This window comes from Carcharhinus amblyrhynchos, unplaced genomic scaffold (assembly GCF_965287045.1).
Source record: "Carcharhinus amblyrhynchos unplaced genomic scaffold, sCarAmb.v2.hapA scaffold_51, whole genome shotgun sequence".
Classification (NCBI taxonomy): Eukaryota; Metazoa; Chordata; class Chondrichthyes; order Carcharhiniformes; family Carcharhinidae; genus Carcharhinus; species Carcharhinus amblyrhynchos.
Window position 1 is genome coordinate 911,637 of NW_027649792.1, and position 21,975 is coordinate 933,611.

General features: G+C 45.8%; 1 protein-coding gene across 1 annotated transcript; it reads right to left on the reverse strand.

Moving 5' to 3' along the window:
- Positions 1–7,192: 7,192 nt before the first annotated feature.
- LOC145337499 (putative G-protein coupled receptor 139) lies at positions 7,193–20,411 on the reverse strand. The gene is made up of 3 exons (XM_080182289.1): positions 20,231–20,411; positions 14,841–15,745; positions 7,193–7,312 (listed from the first exon to the last, which is right to left on the reverse strand). The coding sequence occupies exons 1-3, from the start codon at positions 20,409–20,411 to the stop codon at positions 7,193–7,195; spliced, it is 1,206 nt and encodes a 401-aa protein (XP_080038415.1).
- Between the last annotated feature and the right edge of the window lie 1,564 nt (positions 20,412–21,975).

The window sequence follows — 21,975 nt, forward strand, 5'->3', positions numbered from 1 at the left end:
AGATCCTGATCTCTCCTCTCCCTCCCTCTCTCTTTCTCCACAGCCGCTGATCTCTGTTAGTTTGGAGCTGTCGCTCCCGCTGTCTGAATGGGACAACACATTGAACAGAATCCCTTATTAATAGAAGAGGGAAAACCCTCCAGGCAGACTAATCGGATCCATGGAGACTCACATCAATTACAGTCACTAAACAAACAGCTTCACTTCACCCCGTTCAATCCAACACTTCTTATACCCAGGTCGAATATTTACAGCCTAGATGGGGCGTTGATGGTCAGGGAAATTTGGAAATAATGGAGGGTCAAACCATAACTCTTTCAATATTCATTCGATATAACAGAGTCCCTCTGCTCAGCTTCATTTCGAGAGAGATAGAATACAACAGCAGGGGTGTACTGCTGAGGTTTTGTAAATCTTTGTTCAGACCACATTCCGAATATTGTCAGCATGTTTGGTTCGGGGGGGGTTTTAGTGAAGTCGGGTAGCACGGTAGGTGCAAGGTTGGAGGGCCGAAGGGCCTGTTCCTACGCTGTAATTTTCTTTCTTGGTCCTTTTCGGCCCCATATCTAAGGAAGGATGTGCTGGCCTTGGAGAGGGTCCAGAGGAGGTTCACAAGAATGGCCTGGTGAATAAAAGACTTGACGCATGAGGAGTGTCTGAGGACTTTGGGTCTGTACTTGATGGAGTTTGAAAGGATGAGGAGGGGGGATATCAATGAAACTTACAGAATAACGAAAGGCCTGGATAAAGTGGATGTTGGGAAGATGTTTCCAATAGTAGGAGAGACTCGGGCCCGAGGGCACAACCTCAGAGGAAACATCAATCGTCCACTCATTCGTTGGAGCGAGCGGAGTGAAGGTTGCACAGAGTAAAGGTAAGCGATTACCTTTGTAAAGATTTTTGCGGGCTTTTTAACTGTAATTCTGCTTTAAAAGTTAGACAGGAAGTGGGCCGCAGGGCTTTGTGGGAAGGGATTTTTTTACCGCACGAAGTATAAAAGGAGGATTGCTGTAGACAGCGGGCAGCGTCGGGAGCGGGCAGCAGAGTGAGCTGAAAGGGCTTTGGATCACAGGACTTGGGAGAAAAGGGCAAGGTAAGTCTAAATTCTTAACTGTGTTTAGAAATCACGAGGAGACTGTGACGAAGGGACATGTGATGTGCTGTTTCTGTATGATGTGGGAGCTGGTGAACCCCAAGGTCTTTCCCAGTGACCGTGTCTGCAGTAAGTGCTGGTTGCTTAAAGAGCTCCAGCTCAAAGTAGACGAGCTGAACTCTGAGCTTCAGACAGTGAGGCTCATCAGGGAGAGGGAGAGTAACCTGGATAAAGGGGTACAAGAGAGATTCACACCCCCTAGACTGGCTAACTCTGAGGGTCAGGAACAAGAGGGTGCTGCTGAGGGGAGGAAGGGTGAGAGGAAGGAGGGGGGAGTGGGGAGGAAGGAGGGGGGAGTGGGTAGGAAGGAGGGGGGAGTGGGGAGGAAGGGTGAGAGGAAGGAGGGGGGAGTGGGGAGGAAGGGGGGGTGTGGGGAGGAAAGGGGGGGGGTACCCAAAGGCCTCGGCCTCTCAATCTGCACAACAGGTTTGAGGCTCTTGCTCCCAGTGTGGACAAGAACGAGGGCTGTAAGGTTGACGAGCAAACTGCCCAAGGTACAGTGGTGCAGAAACAGGACAAAGAGGAAGAAGTAAAGAGGAATGTCTGGAAATCCACGGAATCCACCCAAGTCCCATAATTGCGATTCCAATTTCAGATTTAATCTGTTAAGAATTCAGAAACGTGCACCACAACAACTGAATCTATCCCCTCCAGCTCCATTTTTCCCAGCAACCCAGAGAAGATGTCCTGAACCGGGGCACCAGTCAGGCAACACAGACTTGGGGACTCTCCATGCTGGCCACAGAGGAAAGTGTCTATTCCTCCTGTCGAACTATCCCCATTTACAACAACATTTCCCTTTCCTCCTCCCTCTTGAATGGCTCCCTGAACCACAGTGCTATGGTTAAGTTGCTCATCCTCCTTGCAGCCCTCATCCACGTCCGCACAGGTCACACATCTGTTTCTTTAATCATTTGAAGGACATGGGTGTCCCTGGCTGGCCAGCATTTATTGCATGTCCCTAGTTGCCCTTTGAGGGCATTGAGAGTCAACACCATTGATGTGGCTCTGGTGTCACATGTAGGCCAGACCAGGTAAGGTCGGCAGGTCTCATTCCTTAAAAGGACATTAGTGAACCAAACAGTTTTCTGGATTAATAGTCGAGTGACAATACCATTCGTTCATCATCTACACTGAGACAAGCCCAAGGGCTGAGCCTCCTTCAACACTACCTCCTGGGTTCCTCACCAAGACTTGCTTGGGGTCACACTCTCCTGTCCCTGATCACTCACCAAATGTGATGTAGTTATTCTTTGGGATGTGAGCACCTCCTGAAACACAATGTCTCGCTAACTCTCCGCTCCCTAGTGTGCCACAGCGTTCAAAGCTCAGACTCCACCTCATCAAATCTGAATTGGTCTTCCTCGAGCAACCAACATTTCCTACAGATGTGTACACAAACAAACACAAATGGGACCGCAAGCTCCCACATCATGCAAGTACAACACATTACCTGGACCTGCCTCTGTATTTTATCTAAAAAAAAGAATAAAATCAGCCCGGGAAACAGGCCCTTCGGCCCAACGAGCCCGCGCCGCCATCTCAGCACCACCAGTCCCCCTCTCTACCCATGACCCCTATCTAATGTTTTATGGCCATCCAGATTGAGGGAAACTGATTTAGGGACAATTTATTCCTGCCAATCAGCCTAACAGCACATCTTTGGGGTGTGGGAGGAAACCGGAGCACCCGGAGAAAACCCACGCAAGCACGGGGAGAATGTGCAAACTCCCACAGACACTGGCCCAAATCCACGTGTCTGCACAGCAATCAGCGATAGTCACTGAGCTGTCATCTTGCCCAGTATCTGGTCCAGTTTAGGCACACACTAACAACACGAAGCACTAGGCCAATCTCGAACAACCAAGAGCAGCCTCAGTACGACCCATCGCCTTTATGCCCCTCATTGGACACGATGTGGACTGACTTAAAACCTGTGAATGAAAGAGAAAAAAAAACATTATTATCATACTATACCCATTTACATTACCAGGGATGCCCCAATGCTAATGGCCCTTATTTAAAAGGTTCTCCTATATCCACCCATCTCCAACTCAGTCATGTGCCTGTCCAAGTTACTCTTAAAGGACTCTAGCATGTTTGCCTCCACCACCTTACTTGGCAGAGCATTCCATACCCCCACTACCCTCCGTGTGAAAAACCTCTCTCTGATATCTGTGTTGCACCTCTCCCCCCTCACCTTCAGTCCGTGGCCCTTTGTCCTACATGTCTCTATTATAGGAAATAGCTTACCTCTGTTTACTCTATCTATACCCTTCATAATCTTATATACCTCTATTAGATCCCCCCTCAGTCGACGTCTTTCAAGGGAAAAGAGCCCCAATTTCTTCAATCTTTCCTCATACCCTAGTCCTTCCATACCAGGCAATATCCTGGTAAACCTCCTCTGCACTCTCTCCAGACTCTCCACGTCCTTCCGAGAGTAAGACGACCAGAACTGTACGCAGTGCTCCAAATGAGGCCGAACCAACGTTCTGTACAACTGCAACATTAGACTCCAGCTCTTATATTCTATACTCCTTCCTATAAAGGCTAACATACCATCGGCTTTCTTCACCACACTCTCCACTTGCACTGCCACCTTCAAAGACTTGTGCACTTGCACCCCCAGGTCTCGCTGCGACTCTATACTCCTTACGGGCTTACTCTTTGTCATATAACTTCCCCTTACATAATTCTGGCCAAAATGCATCACCTCACATTTATCCGGATTAAACTCCATTTGCCACGTATCTGCCCAATCAAACAGCCTATCAATATCCTGCTGTATTGACACTGCTCCTCACTGCCAGCCAATCCAGCCATCTTGGTGTCATCAGCAAATTTGCTGATCACACCAACTACTCCCTCTTCCAAATCATTTATATACACTACAAAGAGAAGAGGTCCCAGTACTGAGCCCTGCGGCACACCACTAGTGACAGACCTCCAGCTAGAAAAAGACCCCTCCACAACTCCTCTCTGACTCCTCTTTGCAAGCCAGTTCTCTACCCATCTAGATACCTGACCACATATCCCATGAGCTTTAATCTTCTGTACCAACCTACCATGAGGGACTTTGTCAAACGCCTTACTGAAATCCATATAGACGACGTCAACGGCTCGTCCTTCGTCAACTGTTTTTGTCACCTCCTCAAAGAATTCTACCAGATTCGTAAGGCAAGACTTCCCCTTGACAAAGCCATGCTGCGTATTCTTAATCAGATCGCAACACTCCAAGTGCGCATACGTCCTATCCCTAAGAATCCTCTCCATCAACTTACCTACCACTGACGTTAAGCTCACCGGTCTATAGTTACCCGGGCTATCCCTCCTACCTTTTTTAAACAACGGTACCACGTTCACTATCCTCCAGTCCTCTGGGACCTCACCTGTGTCCAAAGAAGAGACAAAGATGTACGTCAGAGGCCCAGCAATCTCATCCCTCGCCTCTCTTAGCAGCCTAGGATAAATGCAATCAGGCCCAGGAGATTAATCGGTTTTAATGCCCTCTAAGAGCCCCAACACTTCTTCCCTCGTAATCAATAGATCTTTCAATTGGTCTACCGCTCCCTCACTGACCGTACTAGACATCAAGCCCCTCTCCTTCATGAATACCGACGCAAAGTATTCATTCAGGATCTCCCCCATTCCCTCTGCCTCTCAGCACAATTCCCCACGTTTGTCCCTGAGAGGATCGATTTTACCCCTAGCCACCCTTTTGTTCTTAAGATAAGAGTAAAACGCCTTTGGATTCTCCTTAACCCGACCTGCCAAAGCCATCTCATGCCCCCTCTTTGCTCTCCTAACTCCCCATTTGAGATCTCTCCTACTCTCTCTGTATTCCTCCAACGCTCTCTCCGTTCCCAGCTGCTTAGACCTGACATACGCTTCTCGTTTCTTCATAACCAGGTCTTCTATATCTCTAGTAATCCATGGTTCCCTAATCCTACCTTTCCCATCCAGGTGCCTCATTTTCCGTATGTCTCCAGGCGTCTTTCACTCTCTCATCACAGATGAACAGCGACTGTAATGTGGCCCATCCTATTAAGTTCAGTAATCTATCCCGGCTCTCTGGTCAAGGTCATTCAACCAGACCCATAAACAGATCCTGGATTTTGGCACCAATTTGTTGTAGGTAAATAATACATCTCAGACTAGTCATGAGTCAAAGTAAAGCAGGTTTATTTCAAAAGCTTTTGGGAGACGCCTGGTTTCGAAAGCGGTCACCAGACTTCTCACCGAATACAAGTAAGAATAGAGTTTTATACATCCCAGGTCCCGCCCTTCACAACGTCTGCAGCTCTCCAAGCTGTCTGTCATGTTTCCCACCCATCCTGTAGTTATTGCTGCCTTGGCAGTTTCATCCTTTGCACAATCCATGCATAGTCCATGCGTAGTATGTGTAGGCTGCAACTGTCCCTGCTCCGTTCCTCTGTTGTGATTAGCTGTTATCCGCATCGCAATACCTATGGTTTGTTTATCCAGCGTACAAAGTTACAAGCTGCACAAATAATACATCATCTGGCATACAAGGTTACAGGGATACAAAAACAAGTCTTGCAATCCTTGCAAACCTCTAAGTATTACAAAGCTCATTAACCCATTCCCTACTTCACCCCCCAATACAGCAACAACGTTTGGAACTATTTACAAACAAATTGTACATTTTTCTACATTTATTTCACACAGGCTTGGTACAGAATCCACAGCATATTTTCAATATGGTACAACCCATAGTTGAAACTTCACCCCGAGGTCCATCTTACAAAGGCCTGATTGGGGGGTGGGGAGGGGGCGGAATGACAATCCCTTGGATGTTGATCCCTGGGTAGAACCCATAGCTGAAACTTCACCCCTATGTCCATCTTACAATGGCCTGATCAGGGGGTGTGTGTAGGGGGGGTGGTGCGGAATGACAATCCCTTGGGTGTTGATTCCTGGGGACTTTTTAAGACCCTCTCTGGTGTGTGTGCTCTTGATGAACCCCCCCACGTTTACTCTTCTGCCCCACATCGTCAGTCATCAATGTTGAGTTCCCTGTACCCTTCACGATTGGAGGATCTGTTAATTCCAGGCCTCGATCTTCAGATGCCTCCACTGGCATTGTTAGGAACGCTTTCAAATTTACAGTTGGGATCCCAAACCTTCTTGTGGGACCGCGAGCACTTGGTTTGCGCCATACTAATTCCTCCCGTGTTTCCACCATGTAAGGTTGTGAGGCCTTGACTGCAATAGTGGCTGTAAATTCACTTCCACCCTCCCCCAGAAGTGAATCCCATAAGTGTAGGGGTGGCACAGATCCACACTAGGTCACAATGCTGCCACACAACGCCAGGGACCGGCATTCCAATTCCTTCTCGGATCACTGTCTGTGCGGAGTTTGCACGTTTACTCCTGTGCCTGCGTGTGTATCCACTGGGTGTTCCAGTTCGCTCCCTGAATTGAAAGGCATGCTGGTTAGGTGTTTTTTTTTCCATGCTAAATTCTCCCTTGGTGTTCTCAAACAGGCGCTGGAATGTGGCAACTAACGGATTTTTACAGTTACTCATTGTAGTGTCGATGTAAGCCTGCTGTGGCAATGGTAAATCAGCTTGATTTGTTTACTTTCAATGTCCCCTTTCAGGGGCTGCCCTGTGCCACACTTCAAAATATTATCCAGCTCCTGCTTGATCATGCTGCCAGTCTTGGAGCCCAGGCTAGGCCAGACCAGCAAGTGAGTGTACATCATTTTCCATTTCATAGAATCCCTTGAATGCAGAAGGAGGCCATTCGGCCATTGGGTCTGCACCCACAAGTTTCCCACCCAGGCCAAATTCCTGTCAATCCATATATATTTACCCTGCTAACCACTCTGACCAATGGACAATTGATTGAGCCCATTCAACCCATCTCTCACATTGGGAGGAAACTGGAACACCCGAAAGAAACCCATGCAAACACAAGGAGAATGTGCAAAATCCACACAGACAGTGACCCAAGCTGACCCAATTTATCCCAGGTCTCTGGTGCTATGAGATAGCAGCGCGAGCCATTGTGTCACCATGCTGACATATGTGTGATCCTCTCCTCTGCAGAGTCCCCAGTGACAAAGCAGTAGATCATCACTTTATTCGCTTGACTGACGCAGAGCTCAGCTGAAGTCCTGAAGTTGAACGTCTGTCAAAGTTACAGAGCAGACTTAAAAGAAAACATTCTATAAACAAAGAGATCATTCCCCCCCTCTAACTTGCTCTGCCCTTTAATTAGGTTGTGGCTTAAAATAGGTGGAGGACACTGATAGACTCGTGCCATTGTCTGGAAGACATGCTGGTTTGGGGCATTGGTCATGCTAAATTATCCCTCAGTAAACCCGAACAGGCTATCAGAGTGTGGCGACTAGGGGGTTTTCACAGTAATTTCATTGTAGTGTTAATATAAGCCTATTTGTGATGCTACTGAAATGAACTTAAACTTAAACCAGTCAGTCAGTGGTTTAACTTCAAAATTGGTTAAAACTTTAATCAGTCAGTCAGACTGCAATTTGTCTGTGCTGGTAATGAGCAACTGGGGGCAGCTCAATAAATGACCAGCCCTGTCGTCAGTACTAAATAATAGGATTGAGGGAGGCTGCTTGGCAGAGAATAGAAGCGGATTGATGGAAGTTGCTTTACGCGTTCAGGAATTGAAGTGTTGTTGCAAAAGGGTAATTCACCACTCCCTTGACCTGCTTCCTGAACTTGGACTGAGTCACTCCATAAATAAAAACGTGTGTGCAATAACTCAAATTCTGAACCATGTATCCAACTTGTGAAAATGTATATTCAGGAATTGTGAACAATTCCTGTTATGTTATAGTATAAGAAATCTATAACATACAGTGATCATAGGGGAATGAAGCTGTCATATTATGACAGGAGTAAAATCACAGATTTCTTTCTGCTCTCCATCTCTGGGCTACTGCGATTCACCCCTCCACCCCCTTATTCTGACCACTCTGTCCCTTCTGGACCCCATTCATCATTAAAATATGTCGAACAGTCAGGGCATTAATCAACAGAATGGTTTAAACAAATTGGATCAATAGCGGAAAAATCGTATCAAGCCAGTCAAATCCCACCCATTCCGGTCTGTGTAATACCTTGGTTTAAAAGGACAGATCCACTGTAAATTGATAATTATCACTTCAGTTTCCAGGGCAAAGTTACAAGGAGATGTTTTTAAAACAGAGTAGGATGCTGGTTGTTCCCAGAATGGCCACCTCAGTTTTCCCAGTGCAATATATGTTTTTCAGCTGCTGGGAACAGATGGCTATACACTGGTTAAAGGAGAAACTGACAGTGAACCAGGCTGATCTGTGTGTGGCTGCACTATTCAGGGTGGTGAGAACACTACACAAAGTGGTGATATGTAGGAAACTAGGCATTCATTATGATCATGGCTGATCATAAACTTTAACATCATGATTCCGCCCCTCCCACTTCCTCCATATCCCTTGATCACTTCAGCCCCAACTGCTATGTATAAATTCTTCCTGAAATCTCCAAAGGTTTCAGCCTCAATTATTTTCTGTGGTAACGAAGTCCATAGATTATCTGAGTGAACAAATTACACCTCACCTCATTTCTAAAATATTGACCCTTTATTTTCAAACTATGGCACTAGTGCTCAACTCCGTCACCATCGTGAACATTCCTTCTGAATCTGCCCTGTCTAAACATATTAGAATTTTCTAAGTTTCAATGAGGTTCCATCTCACCCTTCTAATTTCCAATGAATGGAATTCTAAGTGGCTTAGTCTCTCTTCTCATCACAGATCCACCATCCCAGGAATAAGAATGGTAAACAATCACTGTGCAGCCTCTACAGCAGATATATATTCCTCCTCAAATGACACCAAAACTACAAAGAATATTCCAGGTGTGGCCTCACAAATGCCCTGTTCAATTGGAGTAAAACATATTTATTCATGTACTCAAATCCGCTTGCTGCGAAAGCCAAGATATCATTTGCCTTGTTTACTGCCTGTTATACATGCGCACTTACTTTCAATGACGACGCACATAGATACCAAGTTCTCACTGATTGTTCGCCCCTCTCAATTTAAGTTCATTCAGATAATAAACTGTCTTCTTATTATTGCGAACAAAGTGGAAAACCTCACATTTATCCACATTACACGGCAACGGCCATGCATATGCCCACACACACAGCCTGTTATATTGAAACATGCCTGCATGGTTCTCACAGCTTACCCTCCCACCTGACTTTGCATCATCTGCGAATTTGGACACAATACATTTAATGCCCTATGCCAAAACATTCATATATAATGTGAACAGTTTGGGTTCTAGCACAGATCCCTGCAGTACCACACTGTCTACCAGTCAGACAAAGACTCATTTCTACCAACACGTTGTTTCCTCTCTGTTAGCCAGCTCTCTATCCAAATCAAGGCATTATCTGCAACTCATACTCACCATCGCAGTCTGTTACATCAGACCTTGTTGAAAGACTCCTGAATGTCTAGATAAAGCACTGGTTCTCCTCACCGAACTCTACTAGTCACATCCTCCAAGAATTCCAATAGATTCTTCAAACAAGATTTCACCTCTGTATATCCATGCTGACTTTGTCTGACTTTACCGCTGCCTTCCAAGTGCTGAGTTATGATGTCCTTGAAAACAGGCTCTAGCAACTTCACCAATACTGATGTTACGTTCACAGGGAACAGTATATCATATTACTGAACGTATGTCTGCAAAATCGTGACATGTAGATCAGTCACTGAGTAACAGCGTAGAGCAGCTGACACATAGATTTTGACAACTACACTTCCCATGAATCCCAATAACTCCAGGTGGTATATTTTCTTCACCATTTGAAATTCCAGATACATTTCCAGCGTGAAGTAATGTGCTCCTTCACTCTGCAGGTACTCTCTGCTTTATCTGCATGGTGATACATTCCCAAAGGCTTTCACAAAAACCCTGTGGTATCCCCTCTGGGACACTGACTTTGCAAAATCGCTCATCTTTGAGTTTCTTCAAATCAGCAAACACGTGGCAACTTTGATTGAGGTTGTGGAATATATTTATTACTGAGATTGAGTTGCTGACTTTCAAAGAACGGATAATGCTGATTACATTGATTAATTTGTAATATTAGAGGCTGTGTTACACACCAAAGTTACTGACATCTAAAACACAATTCTCAAAATCCCACGGCTCAGTGTTGTCTTTCACCTGTCTGTGACCTTCCAATCATTCAATTCCAAATGTTAGAGGGTCTCTCCGGGCTGTTCCACTCTATCCCGGGATGTAGTTACCACCCTTAACTCTGGAAATCCACAGAATCCATCCAAGTCCTATAATTGTGACTCCAATTTCAGATTTAATCTGTTAAGGATTCAGAAACGTGCACCACAACAACTGAATCTATCCCCTCCAGCTCCATTTTTCCCAGCAACCCAGAGAAGATGTCCTGAACCGGGGCACCAGTCAGGCAACACAGCCTTGGGGACTCTCCATGCTGGCCACAGAGGAAAGTGTCTATTCCTCCTGTCGAACTATCCCCATTTATAACAACATTTCCCTTTCCTCCTCCCTCTTGAATGGCTCCCTGAACCACAGTGCTATGGTGAAGTTGCTCATCCTCCTTGCAGCCCTCATCCACATCCGCAAAGGTCACACATCTGTTTCTTTCATCATTTGAATGACATGGGTGTCCCTGGCTGGCCAGCATTTGTTGCATGTCCCTCGTTGCCCTTTGGGGGCATTGAGAGTCAACACCATTGATGTGGCACTGGTGTCACATGTAGGCCAGACCAGATAAGGTCGGCAGGTCTCATTCCTTAAAAGGACATTAGTGAACCAAACAGTTTTCTGGATTAATAGTCGAGTGACAATACCATTCGTTCATCATCTACACTGAGACAAGCCCAAGGGCTGAGGCTCCTTCAACACTACCTCCTGGGTTCGTCACCAAGACTTGCTTGGAGTCACACTCTCCTGTCCCTGATCACTCACCAAATGTGATGTAGTTATTCTTTGGGATGTGAGTACCTCCTGAAACACAGTGTCTCGCTAACTCTCCGCTCCCTAGTGTGCCACGGCGTTCAAAGCTCAGACTCCACCTCATCAAATCTGAATTGGTCTTCCTCGAGCAACCAACATTTCCTCCAGATGTGTACACAAGCAAACACAAATGAGACCGCAAGCTCCCACATCATGCAAGTACAACACATTACCTAGACCTGCCTCTGTATTTTATCTACTTTTTATATGTTTTTAATCTTGTTGTAATTTTCTACTTTAAGCTATGTTCTCAATAAACGTCACAGAAAGTATCCCACCAGCAAAAATCTAAATCTGCTTGAATCTGTAAGGATGGGAAAAGGGCATTTCTTTCATTCATTTTTGGGAAACAGAGTTCTCAGGATAGCCAGCATTTATTGCCCATCCCGAGTTGATGTTGGAGAGCGGTTGGGAGTTAAACCCATTGTTGTGACTGTGGAGTCACATGTAGGCCAGACCAGGCAAGGACGGCAGATTTCCTTCCCTAAATGATATGTGTCAACCAGGTGAGTTTTCTCAACAATCAGCAATAATTTTCTGGTCATCAGCAGTTTTTTAATTCCAGATATTTTTTATTGAGTTCGAATTCCACCAGCTGCCATGTTGGGATTCGAGCCCAGGTTCCCAGAGCAATAAAAATATCGGGATCTTTCCTGATGCTATGACATCAGCAAGGAGCTGCTCAGAAAATCCCCTCAGTGTTCCTTCCGAGGACTGACTCACCAATCAGCTGCTTCCATTGGTCCTACAACATTTTCTGAACATTTAATGTCTGGCCGACACCTGCTCACACTGGACCTGATGGGAAGGCAGTAAGCGACACAAGACAGAGCAATACATCGCCAGCCACTTCCCTAAACTCCCACACTTAGCCCAACTCTCAGAGTTTCACTCTTTGTAGCTTGCACTCTGTGGGCAGATTTAACAGGCCCAGTTCGGAAGTTTATATTTGTGCCTGAACCTGTTTGAAGCCATTGCACCCCTTCCCATCTCGGTCTGAGTAACTGCCAAGGGCTCATCCCCAGTTGCCCTTGCTGAGAGGGCAATTAAGTGTCCTGATCATGTAAGGGCGACAGATTTCCTTCCCTGGGACATTGTTGAACCAGATAAAACCTGTTTAAATAAGTTTAAAGCACTTTTGTAGCAAGAACTTACCTTGTAGAACTGTTTAAATCATTTAAAAGCATTTTTGCGGGCTTTTTGTATTTACCGCTTTAAGAATTCTAAGGGCATGGATTTCAGGGAGTTGACGGGGAGCAGGCTTTAAAACAGCGCCAGGTTTAAAAGGACACCTGGTGTAGACAGCGGGCAACGTCGGAGCGGACAGCGGAGTGAATGGGAAGCAGAGTGAGCTATTAGGGCTTTGGATCAAAAGGGCTTGGGAGAAAAAGGACCAGGTAAGTTTGTGTGGAAATTTTCAATGCTACTACAGTGAATAATGGAGGGGCATGTGCGCCGTACTTACGTAAGGATATTTTGGCCTTGGAGGGAGTGCAGAGGAGGTTTACTAGGCTCATACCGGAGTTGAGGGGGTTGAACTATGAGGAGAGGCTGAATAAACTAGGCCTGTACTCATTAGAGTTTAGAAGAATGAGGGGAGATCTCATTGAAACATATAAGATGATGAATGGGATGGATAGGATAGAAGTGGAGGGACTCTTCCCGCTCAGAAAGGACAGTAGGATTAGGGGGCACAGCCTCAAGATAAAGGGGGGTGCGGTTTAGAACGGAGTTGAGGAGGAACTTCTTCACTCAAAGGGTGGTGAATCTCTGGAATTCTCTGCCCGTTGAGGTGGTGGAGGCTGCCTCGCTAAATATTTTTAAGACGTGGGTTGATGGGTTTTTGATAAGCGAGGGGATTAAAGGTTAGGGGGAGAGGGCGGGAATGTGGAACTGAGCCACGACAGATCAGCCATGATCTTATTGAATGGCGGGGCAGGCTCGAAAGGCTAGATGGCCTACTCCTGCCCCTATTTCTTATGTTCTTATGTTCTTATGTTTTCTGAACTCCAGATATAATTATTTTAATCCCACCATCCGCCGTGATGAGATTGGAACCCGTGTGCCCAAAACATTAGCTGAGTTTCTGTATTAATAGTCTTGTGATAAAACTATCAGTCCATCTTTATAAGGCCCTTGTCAGGCCTCACTTGGAGTACTGTGCGCAGTTCTGGCTGCATCACTATGGGAAGGACGTAGAAGCTATTGAAAGGGTACAAAGGAGATTTATAAGGATGTTGCCTGGACTGGGAGGCATGCCTTATGAAGATAGGCTGAGGGAGCTGGGACTCTTCTCCCTGGAGAGACGAAGGTTGAGAGGCGACCTGATAGAGGTTTATAAAATGTTGAGAGGAATAGATAGGGTGGATTCTCAGAGGCTATTTCCCCGGGTTGAAATGGTCGCTACGAGAGAACACAGATTTAAGGTGTGGCGAGGCAAGTACAGAAGTGATGTTAGGGGTAAGTTTTTCACTCAGAGGGTGGTGAGTGAATGAAATCGGCTGCCGTCAGTGGTGGTGGAGGCGAACTCGCTGGGGTCTTTTAAAAGACTCCTGGATGAATATATGGAATTTAATGGGATTGGGGGTTATAGATAGGTCTATGGATTGGTAGGTATTGATGTGAGCGGCGCAACTCGTGGGCTGAAGGGCCTGTTTGTGCTGTAGTGTTCTATGTTCTATGTTCTATCATACCCACATCCTGAGTATACAGACCCTGAGTTCCAGTAACCTCGATACACCATTAGTCTGCAGACCTCCCTGATTGGATAGCATTAACTGGCTCAATCAGGGAATTCATATTCCAATAGGTCCAACTGATGGTTATCATTAAAGTCACTAAATAAATCTCTCTGTCGCTTTCTGTCTTCTTGTGCATCTCTCTGTGTGTCTCTGTCTCTGTCTCTCTCTGTATGTTGTTCTGTGTCTCTTATTGTCTCTCTGCATCTCCCTCTTTCTCTCCCTCTATACCATCTTCTTTTGTCTCTCCTGCTCCCTTTTAATCTCACTCTCCTTGCCCCGCTCTGTCTCCATGTCCCTCCCTCTCTGTCTCTGTCCCACTTTTCTTATCTCTCTCTCTCTCTCTCTATGCCTTTCACTGCCATTTGCTCTTGTTGTGTCCATTGTATGTGATAGGTCTCATTCTTTTCCATTTGTTCCCGTTCTCTCTGTTTCACTCTTCTCTGACTATTTATCTCTGCCCTCCTTTCTGTCTCCCGTTCCCTCTTCGTTGCCCTTTTCCTTCCTTATTACATTTTCCCATGTGTGTCCTGTCTCCCTTTCTCATTCCCTGTCCATCAGCCCTGCCATTTCCCCCTCTATCCCTGTTTCTTTCGGTCTGAGAAAACCCCTCACTCTCTCTGTCCTTCATCTCTGTTTGTCTCTCTGTGTCTGTCTGTTTGTTTCCCTCTCCCTGTTGAAAACTATTTCAAATGCTGTCTCTCTTCATGTCTTTGAGCCCTTTCGTCCCTCTACCTATCTTTGTCTCTCTATCACTCTCACTGTTGCTTTCACTGCCCTCTCGCTCTCTCTCTCTCTCTCTATCTGTTACTCTTTCTCTCTTTGTGAGGCTGTTTGTTGTTTCGAGTTTGAATGTCCAATAGGAAGAGTCAGGGATCTTGTGGTTGCAGTTACTTCTGAGGCTGTAATGAGATGAATAATTGCAGTAAAGGGATGTTTGAGCAGAATTATTAGCTGCTGTCTGAAATGAGTCTGTGTCACAGCATAAATGGCAGTGTTTGTACAGCAACTCAAGAGTTGCAGCATGAAACCCAATTCCAGAACAAAATAATCTAACACTACCGACTTATATCCCAAATAATCCATCCGATTCCATATTGAATAAACCATTAATATTGACCATAACAGAATGAAATTGGCTGAGATAACAAACAGTAAAATGATGGATTTCCTTCGACTCTCCATCTCTGGGTCTCTGGAATTCTCCCCACTGTTGTGACACCGGAGTCTCCTGCGGGCTTTGCTGCTCACTAAAATGTGTCGGACAGTGAAAGCATTCAGCAGCAGAATCAGGGCGAATGGGACACACGGGGTTAAAATGAAGTGGAGGAACTCGATTGTACTCCAGATCACAGATTTCATAACATCCCATGCGACAGCACAAAACCAGGGATCGTTCATCAGATGATATCCATTTAAAAACATAAAATACCAGAAAATGTTCTTTAAACAGCTCAGCACCGTCACTGTTCCCAGAACCACAGCCGCCGATTTCTCGCTGCAATATTTACTTTTCAGCTTGGGGCAGCAAATGGCCACAAATCGATCAAAGGTGAAAGTGACGGTGAACCAGACAGAACAGTCAGTGGCTGCGTAAAGCAGGACAGCGTGGATATTACACACAGGAACCAACACCAGGAAATAAAACTGTTCCCAATAAACAATGGGAATGTGTCTCAATGCAAGGTCAAGGATAACGACCAGCAGATCCCCCACCGACATGGCCACCAGGTAACTAGTAACACATTTGGACAGACCACAGTTTCTGTTTGTCAGTGTCACAATTGTGATTATGTTCACTGTTAGGAAGGAAGATTAAGATTAAAATTAGACATCATTCAGGGGAAGATTTGACAATTTAGACTGAGGATAGGTGAAAATAAAAACAATGTCCACACATACAAAATAACTTTTTTAAAAAAATCCAGCTCGTCTTTTGGAGTGTCGGGGGAAAGAGGAGCATCCAGAAGAAACCCACACAGACATGGGGAGAAGCTCCAAACTCCACACAATAAATGACCCAAATGAGGAATTGAACCCAGGTCCCGGACGCTGTGAGTCAGCAGTGCTAACCACAGTGTCACCATGCTGCACCATGGCGACAACACAATGGTATACATTTGGGAGAGAGTTTTCAGAGGAGTTCACAACACTGATCCTCACTCAGCTACATGGAAATAGTCCTTCTACCTTGTGGGGGATTTGGTGGGTAAGAAGGCTGAGGGAGTAAACCCTGACAGAAATCCCTGTAGGTGGGAATCTGTCATCTCTCAGGCAGCTCACTGACAACCCCTGCAGCAGAACTGGTACCAAACAGTGCTGGTTCACCCTTGCCTCTGACTCATACTAACAGTTGACAGAGGGAGATCCCGATGCCTTGACAGCACAGAATCTCTATTATATTTACCCTGGGCTGTACCCTGGAGAGGAGACCACAGCATTGTTGCCAAATTAGTACAACACAGGAAGAAATGGTAATTTCACACCCGGTTGGCACAGGACACAACTGCCAGGGTTTGCTTTCAAGTGTTTGAGAAAACTTCAGTGTTCAGTGAATAGTGACCGTCCATAATTCCCAGTGGGTTTGCTGCTGCCCCACTGTGGTCTACTGGACCAGTGAAGGTCAGTAAGTCCTCTCTTGGCAGGAAGGTTGACAATCTGTGCACCTGGTAGGAAAAACTCAACAAAGGCCGTTACCAAAGAAAAACCAAGCAGCCTGTCATAATGATAATGATCCAGTGAGAATGACATCCAATAATATGAAAGACATCAAAAGGTTTGTCATGGCACGAATCAATTCCAGCCTCCCAGATTGCCTTGATCCACTACAGTTCACCTACGTCCTCAAGTCAGGGGTAGGTTCTTTACCCAGAGGGTGGTGAGGGATTGGAATGCCCTGCCTGCTGCAGTTGTAAATGCGCCTAGTTTGGGGGCATTTAAGAGATCCGTGGATAGGTTTATGGATGAAAAGGGATTGGTTTAGGTTAGGGGGTCATTGTTTTTTAACTGGTCGGCGCAACATCGTGGGCCGAAGGGCCTGTTCTGCGCTGTATTGTTCTATGTTCTATGTTCAACATGTCCACACACGCCATCTCCCTGGCCCAACAGTCAACCCTGTAACACAGACTCATGTTTATCGACTACAGCTCAACGTTCAATACCATTATTCCTACTAAACTCATGTCCAAATCTGTGGCCTGGGACTTGGCTTCTGCCTCTGCAGTTGGATCCTGAACTTCTAACTCACAAACAGCAATAAATAAGGAGAGGCAACAACACCTCTTCCACAATCATCCTCAACAGCGGTGCCCGGCAAGACTGTGTCCTCAGCCCCTTACTGTATTCCTTATACGCCGATGACTCAATTTACAAGTTTTCTGATGACCCCAACATAGTGGGTCAGATCCCAAACAATGATAAGACTGAGAACAGGGAAGAGTTGGGGAATCTGGTGAATTGTTGTGACCACAATAATCTTTACCTCAGTGTCAACAAAGCAAATCTACTTCAGGAGGTATCATGGAGTACATGCCCCTATCTACATCAATGGGTTGAAGCTGAAACGGTCTAGATCTTCAGGTTTTAGGGCTCAGATCACCAGTAACTTTTTGTGTCCTTCCATGATGACACTACAGTTAAGAAAGCCCACGAATGCTTCTATCTTCTCAGAGGACTAAGGACATTTGGCAGGTCAGCTACGACTCTCACCCACTTTTACAGATGCATCATAGATAATATTGTAGCTTGGTGTGGCTCATGCTCTGTCCCAGACCGCAACAAACTTCAAACTTGGTGAATGCGGACCAGTACATCACTCAAATCAATCTCCAACTCATCAAATCTGTCTAAGCTTCTCGCTGCCTCGCAAAAACAGCCAGCATAGTTAGGGAATAATGCACCATGGATATATACTCATCCCACTAGTTCCATTAGAGATAAAAAAAAGCATGCCAACCAACTCATAGAAAAACTACAGTGCAGAAGGGGGCCATTGATCCATTGATAATCCTAGCCAGGCCCTATCCCCAAAGTCCCACATGTGTACCCTTCTAATCCCCCTAACATGCGTATCACGGGACACGAACTGTTAATTTAGCATGGCCAATCAACGAAATGTTGGACTATGGGTGGGAATCGGAGCATCCGGAGGAAATTCACACAGAGAATGTGCAAATTCCACACAGGCGTTGATCCAAGCTAGGAATTGAACTCATGTCCTTGGAGACATGAAACAGGAGTGCTAACCATGGTGCCACCATGCCGATGACTCAACAACAGCTTGTTCTTGCTGCCAGCAGGCGTTTGAATGGACCTATATGGCATTAAGTTGATCTTTTCCTCCACCCTAGCTATAACTGCATTACATTCTGCAATCTCTTATTCTCTATCCTTTGTCTGTAGAACACTCAACAAACAATCCTTTTCACCGTATACTAATATATGTGACAACAATAAGACAAATCAATTCAAATCAAACCCAACCAAATCAGTCTTTCACATCTCAAGCTGGAACATCAGCACGATGTGCCCTGGCCTTACCAATGAACTTACGCAGATTGATGATGTGCACAGGATTGCTGTGATCGAGATAAATTTACAAGGGTCAATGTGACTCTGGGGAGCTGCGAGAAACTGGACCTGCTCAAAGTGAATGCTTTCCAGAGAAACACGATACGTTCTTGTAACAGGAGAAATCCCAACAGGCAATGTGTGAGAATGAAGCTGGTTTCAAAGTAAACAAAAAATCATCCCTGGTGATGATGGAATCCCGGGATCCCTGATGCTGTGAGACAGCTGTGCTAAACATTGTGCTCTACTGCCATCCTACAAGGTGTCCTGGAGACATCCAAGATCACGCCCAAGACGGCATCATCACTATGTCCATGATTGGAAATCATGATGATTGGAAATCAATCTGAGGGACAGGATTAATCTCCACTTTGAGAGGTAAGGGTTGATGAATAATAGTCAGCATGGCTTTGTCAAGTAGAGATCATGTCTGCAATTTGCTTGAATATATTTAGGAGGTGACTGCATAAGTAGATGAGGGAAGTGCAGTCGATGTAGTCTAAATGGGCTTCAGGGAAGAATTCCCTCATGGGAGACTGAACAGGAAAGTAATAGCCGAATGGATCGAGGGCAATTTGGTAAATTACATTCAAAATCGGCTGAGTGGCAGGAGGCAGAGGGCGGTGGTTGAATGTTGCTTTTGTGACTGCAAGCCTGTGTCCAGTGGGATTACACATGGATCAATGCTGGGTCCCTTACTGTTTGTATTGTACATTGGTGGTCTAGGCGTGAAAGCGTGAGGTATGAGCAGAACTTTCACAGGCACCTACCACAATCCCACCCAGCCCTATCCCCATAAAAATCTTCATTTAGACAGACAGATTGCCGGGGGGCGGGGGGCACGGTAGCACAGTGGTTTGCATTGCTGCTTCATAGCTCCAGGGTCCTGGGATCGATTCCCGGCTCGGGTCACTGCCTGTGTGGAGTTTGCACATTCTCCTAGTGTCTGTGTGGGTTTCCTCCGGGTGCTCCAGTTTCCTCCCACAGTCCAAAGGACTGCGGGTTAGGTTGATTGGCCATGCTAAATTGACCGTAGAACCATAGGTTAGAGGATTAGTGGGTAAAATATGGAGGGATATGGGGGTAGGACCTGGGTGGGATTGTGGTCGGTGCAGACTTGATGGGCTGAATGGCTTCTTTGTATACTGTAGGGTTTCTATGATTTCTATGACTTGCAGCTGTGGTCCCAACCATGTACCAAACCTATGGGGTTGCAAATACACAATTCAGATACACAAGTGAGATCTTGCTGTAAACAATAAAAATGGATTCTGCAGCCTGCTGACTGGGTGGGTGATAAGCAGTGAACTGCTATATGTTATATGTCGAGGGTAAAATGGATTCTGCCTCAATCTTTTACTCATGAAGTAATAGTGTTTGATGTCACATATCTATGAAAACTCCCAGCACACAGAAGACATCCCAGCCCATGGGCTCTGAGGCAATTGTCAGTGGCTGAAAGAAATAATAACTGGACACAGAGATTCAACAGAAACAAGAGCAGCAAACCGAGTACAGTAAATGACAGGGAAATCAACACAGTTAAACAGCCTTTCTAGCAAGAGAAACTGGACACAGGGGAGGGGGCTTTACAGCCTCACTCTCCCCGAAGCTGCAAAATCCCTCCCGTGTTTAACAGACCCTCCCATGCTCTGCCCCTCGCCTGCTCCGAATCCCTGGCAGTCAGGCCGGTAAAATTCCAGCCAGGGACTTACCTGGAAGACCAACAATAGCCAGGAGGGGATAGTAAAAGCATTGAATCACGTGCAGTAGATATCTAATCCGACCAAATAATGTTATCCATGAGCCATCTTCAGTAAACCAAGAAATCCAGTATGATAAACTCCTGTCCTTGGTTGGAACATCAAAATCCATTCTTCCCAGATTCTGATCCATTGTTGTAACATTCCAATTGATTGTTCCCAGATTCTGATCCATTGTTGTAACATTCCAATTGATTGTTCCCAGATTCTGATCCATTGTTGTAACATTCCAATTGATTGTTCCCAGATTCTGATCCATTGTTGTAACATTCCAATTGATTGTTCCCAGATTCAGATGCATCGCTGGGAGATCCCAATCCACTGCTCCCAGATTCTGATCTCTCCTCTCCCTCCCTCTCTCTTCACAGCCGCTGATCTCTGTTAGTTTGGAGTTGTCACTCCCGCTGTCTCAATGAGACAACAGATTGAACAGAATCCCTTATTAATAGAAGAGGGAAACCCTCCAGGCAGACTAATCGGATCCATGGAGACTCATATCAATTACAGTCACTAAACAAACAGCTTCACTTCACCCCGTTCAATCCAACACTTTTTATACCTAAAGTAGAATATTTACAGCCTAGATGGGGTGTTGATGGTCACGGAAATTTGGAAACAATGGAGGGTCAAACCATAACTCTCTCAATATTCATTCGATATAACAGAGTCCCTCTGCTCGGCTTCATTTCGAGAGAGATAGAATACAACAGCAGGGGTGTACTGCTGAGGTTTTGTAAATCTTTGGTCAGACCACATTCCGAATATGGTCAGCACTTTTGGTTCTGGGGGGGTGGGGGGTTTAGTTAAGTCGGGTAGCACGGTAGGTGCAAGGTTGGAGGACCGAAGTGCCTGTTCCTACGCTGTAATTTTCTTTCTTGGTCCTTTTCGGCCCCATATCTAAGGAAGGATGTGCTGGCCTTGGAGAGGGTCCAGAGGAGGTTCACAAGAATGGTCTGGTGAATAAAAGACTTGATGCACGAGGAGTGCCTGAGGACTTTGGGTCTGTACTCGATGGAGTTTGAAAGGATGAGGAGAGGGATATCAATGAAACTTACAGAATAACAAAATGCCTGGATAGAGTGGATGTGGGGAAGATGTTTCCAATATAAAGGAGAGACTCGGGCCCGAGGGCACAACCTCAGAGGAAACATCAATAGTCCACTCATTCGTTGGAGCGAGCGGAGTGAAGGTTGCCCAGAGTAAAGGTAAGCGATTACCTTTGTAAAGATTTTCGCTGGATTTTTAACTGTAATTCTGCTTTAAAAGTTAGACAGGAAGTGGGCCGCGGGGCTTTGTGGGAAGGGATTTTTTTTACAGCGCAAAGTATAAAAGGAGGATTGCTGTAGACAGCGGGCAGCATCGGGAGCGGGCAGCAGAGTGAGCTGTAAGGGCTTTGGATCACAGGACTTGGGAGAAACGGGCAAGGTAAGTCTAAATTCTTAACTGTGTTTAGAAATCACCAGGAGACTGTGATGGAGGGACATGTGATGTGCTGTTTCTGTATGATGTGGGAGCTGGTGGACCCCAAGGTCCTTCCCAGTGACCGTGTCTGCAGTAAGTGCTGGTTGCTTGAAGAGCTCCAGCTCAAAGTAGACAAGCTGAACTCTGAGCTTCAGACACTGAGGCTCATCAGGGAGGGGGAGTGTAACCTGGATAATGGGGTAGAAGAGAGACTCACACCCCCTAGACTGGCTAAC

Excerpts from the sequence above, each read along its gene's own strand:
- LOC145337499 (XM_080182289.1), bottom strand. The coding sequence starts at position 20,411 with ATGGATCAGAATCTGGGAAGAATGGATTTTGATGTTCCAACCAAGGAC. Across the intron at positions 15,746-20,230 it reads GGCTATTGTTGGTCTTCCAG|TGAACATAATCACAATTGTG; the intron begins GTAAGTCCCTGG and ends CCTTCCTAACAG. Across the intron at positions 7,313-14,840 it reads ATCTCATTACAGCCTCAGAA|ACGTTCAACTTCAGGACTTC; the intron begins GTAACTGCAACC and ends TAACTTTGACAG.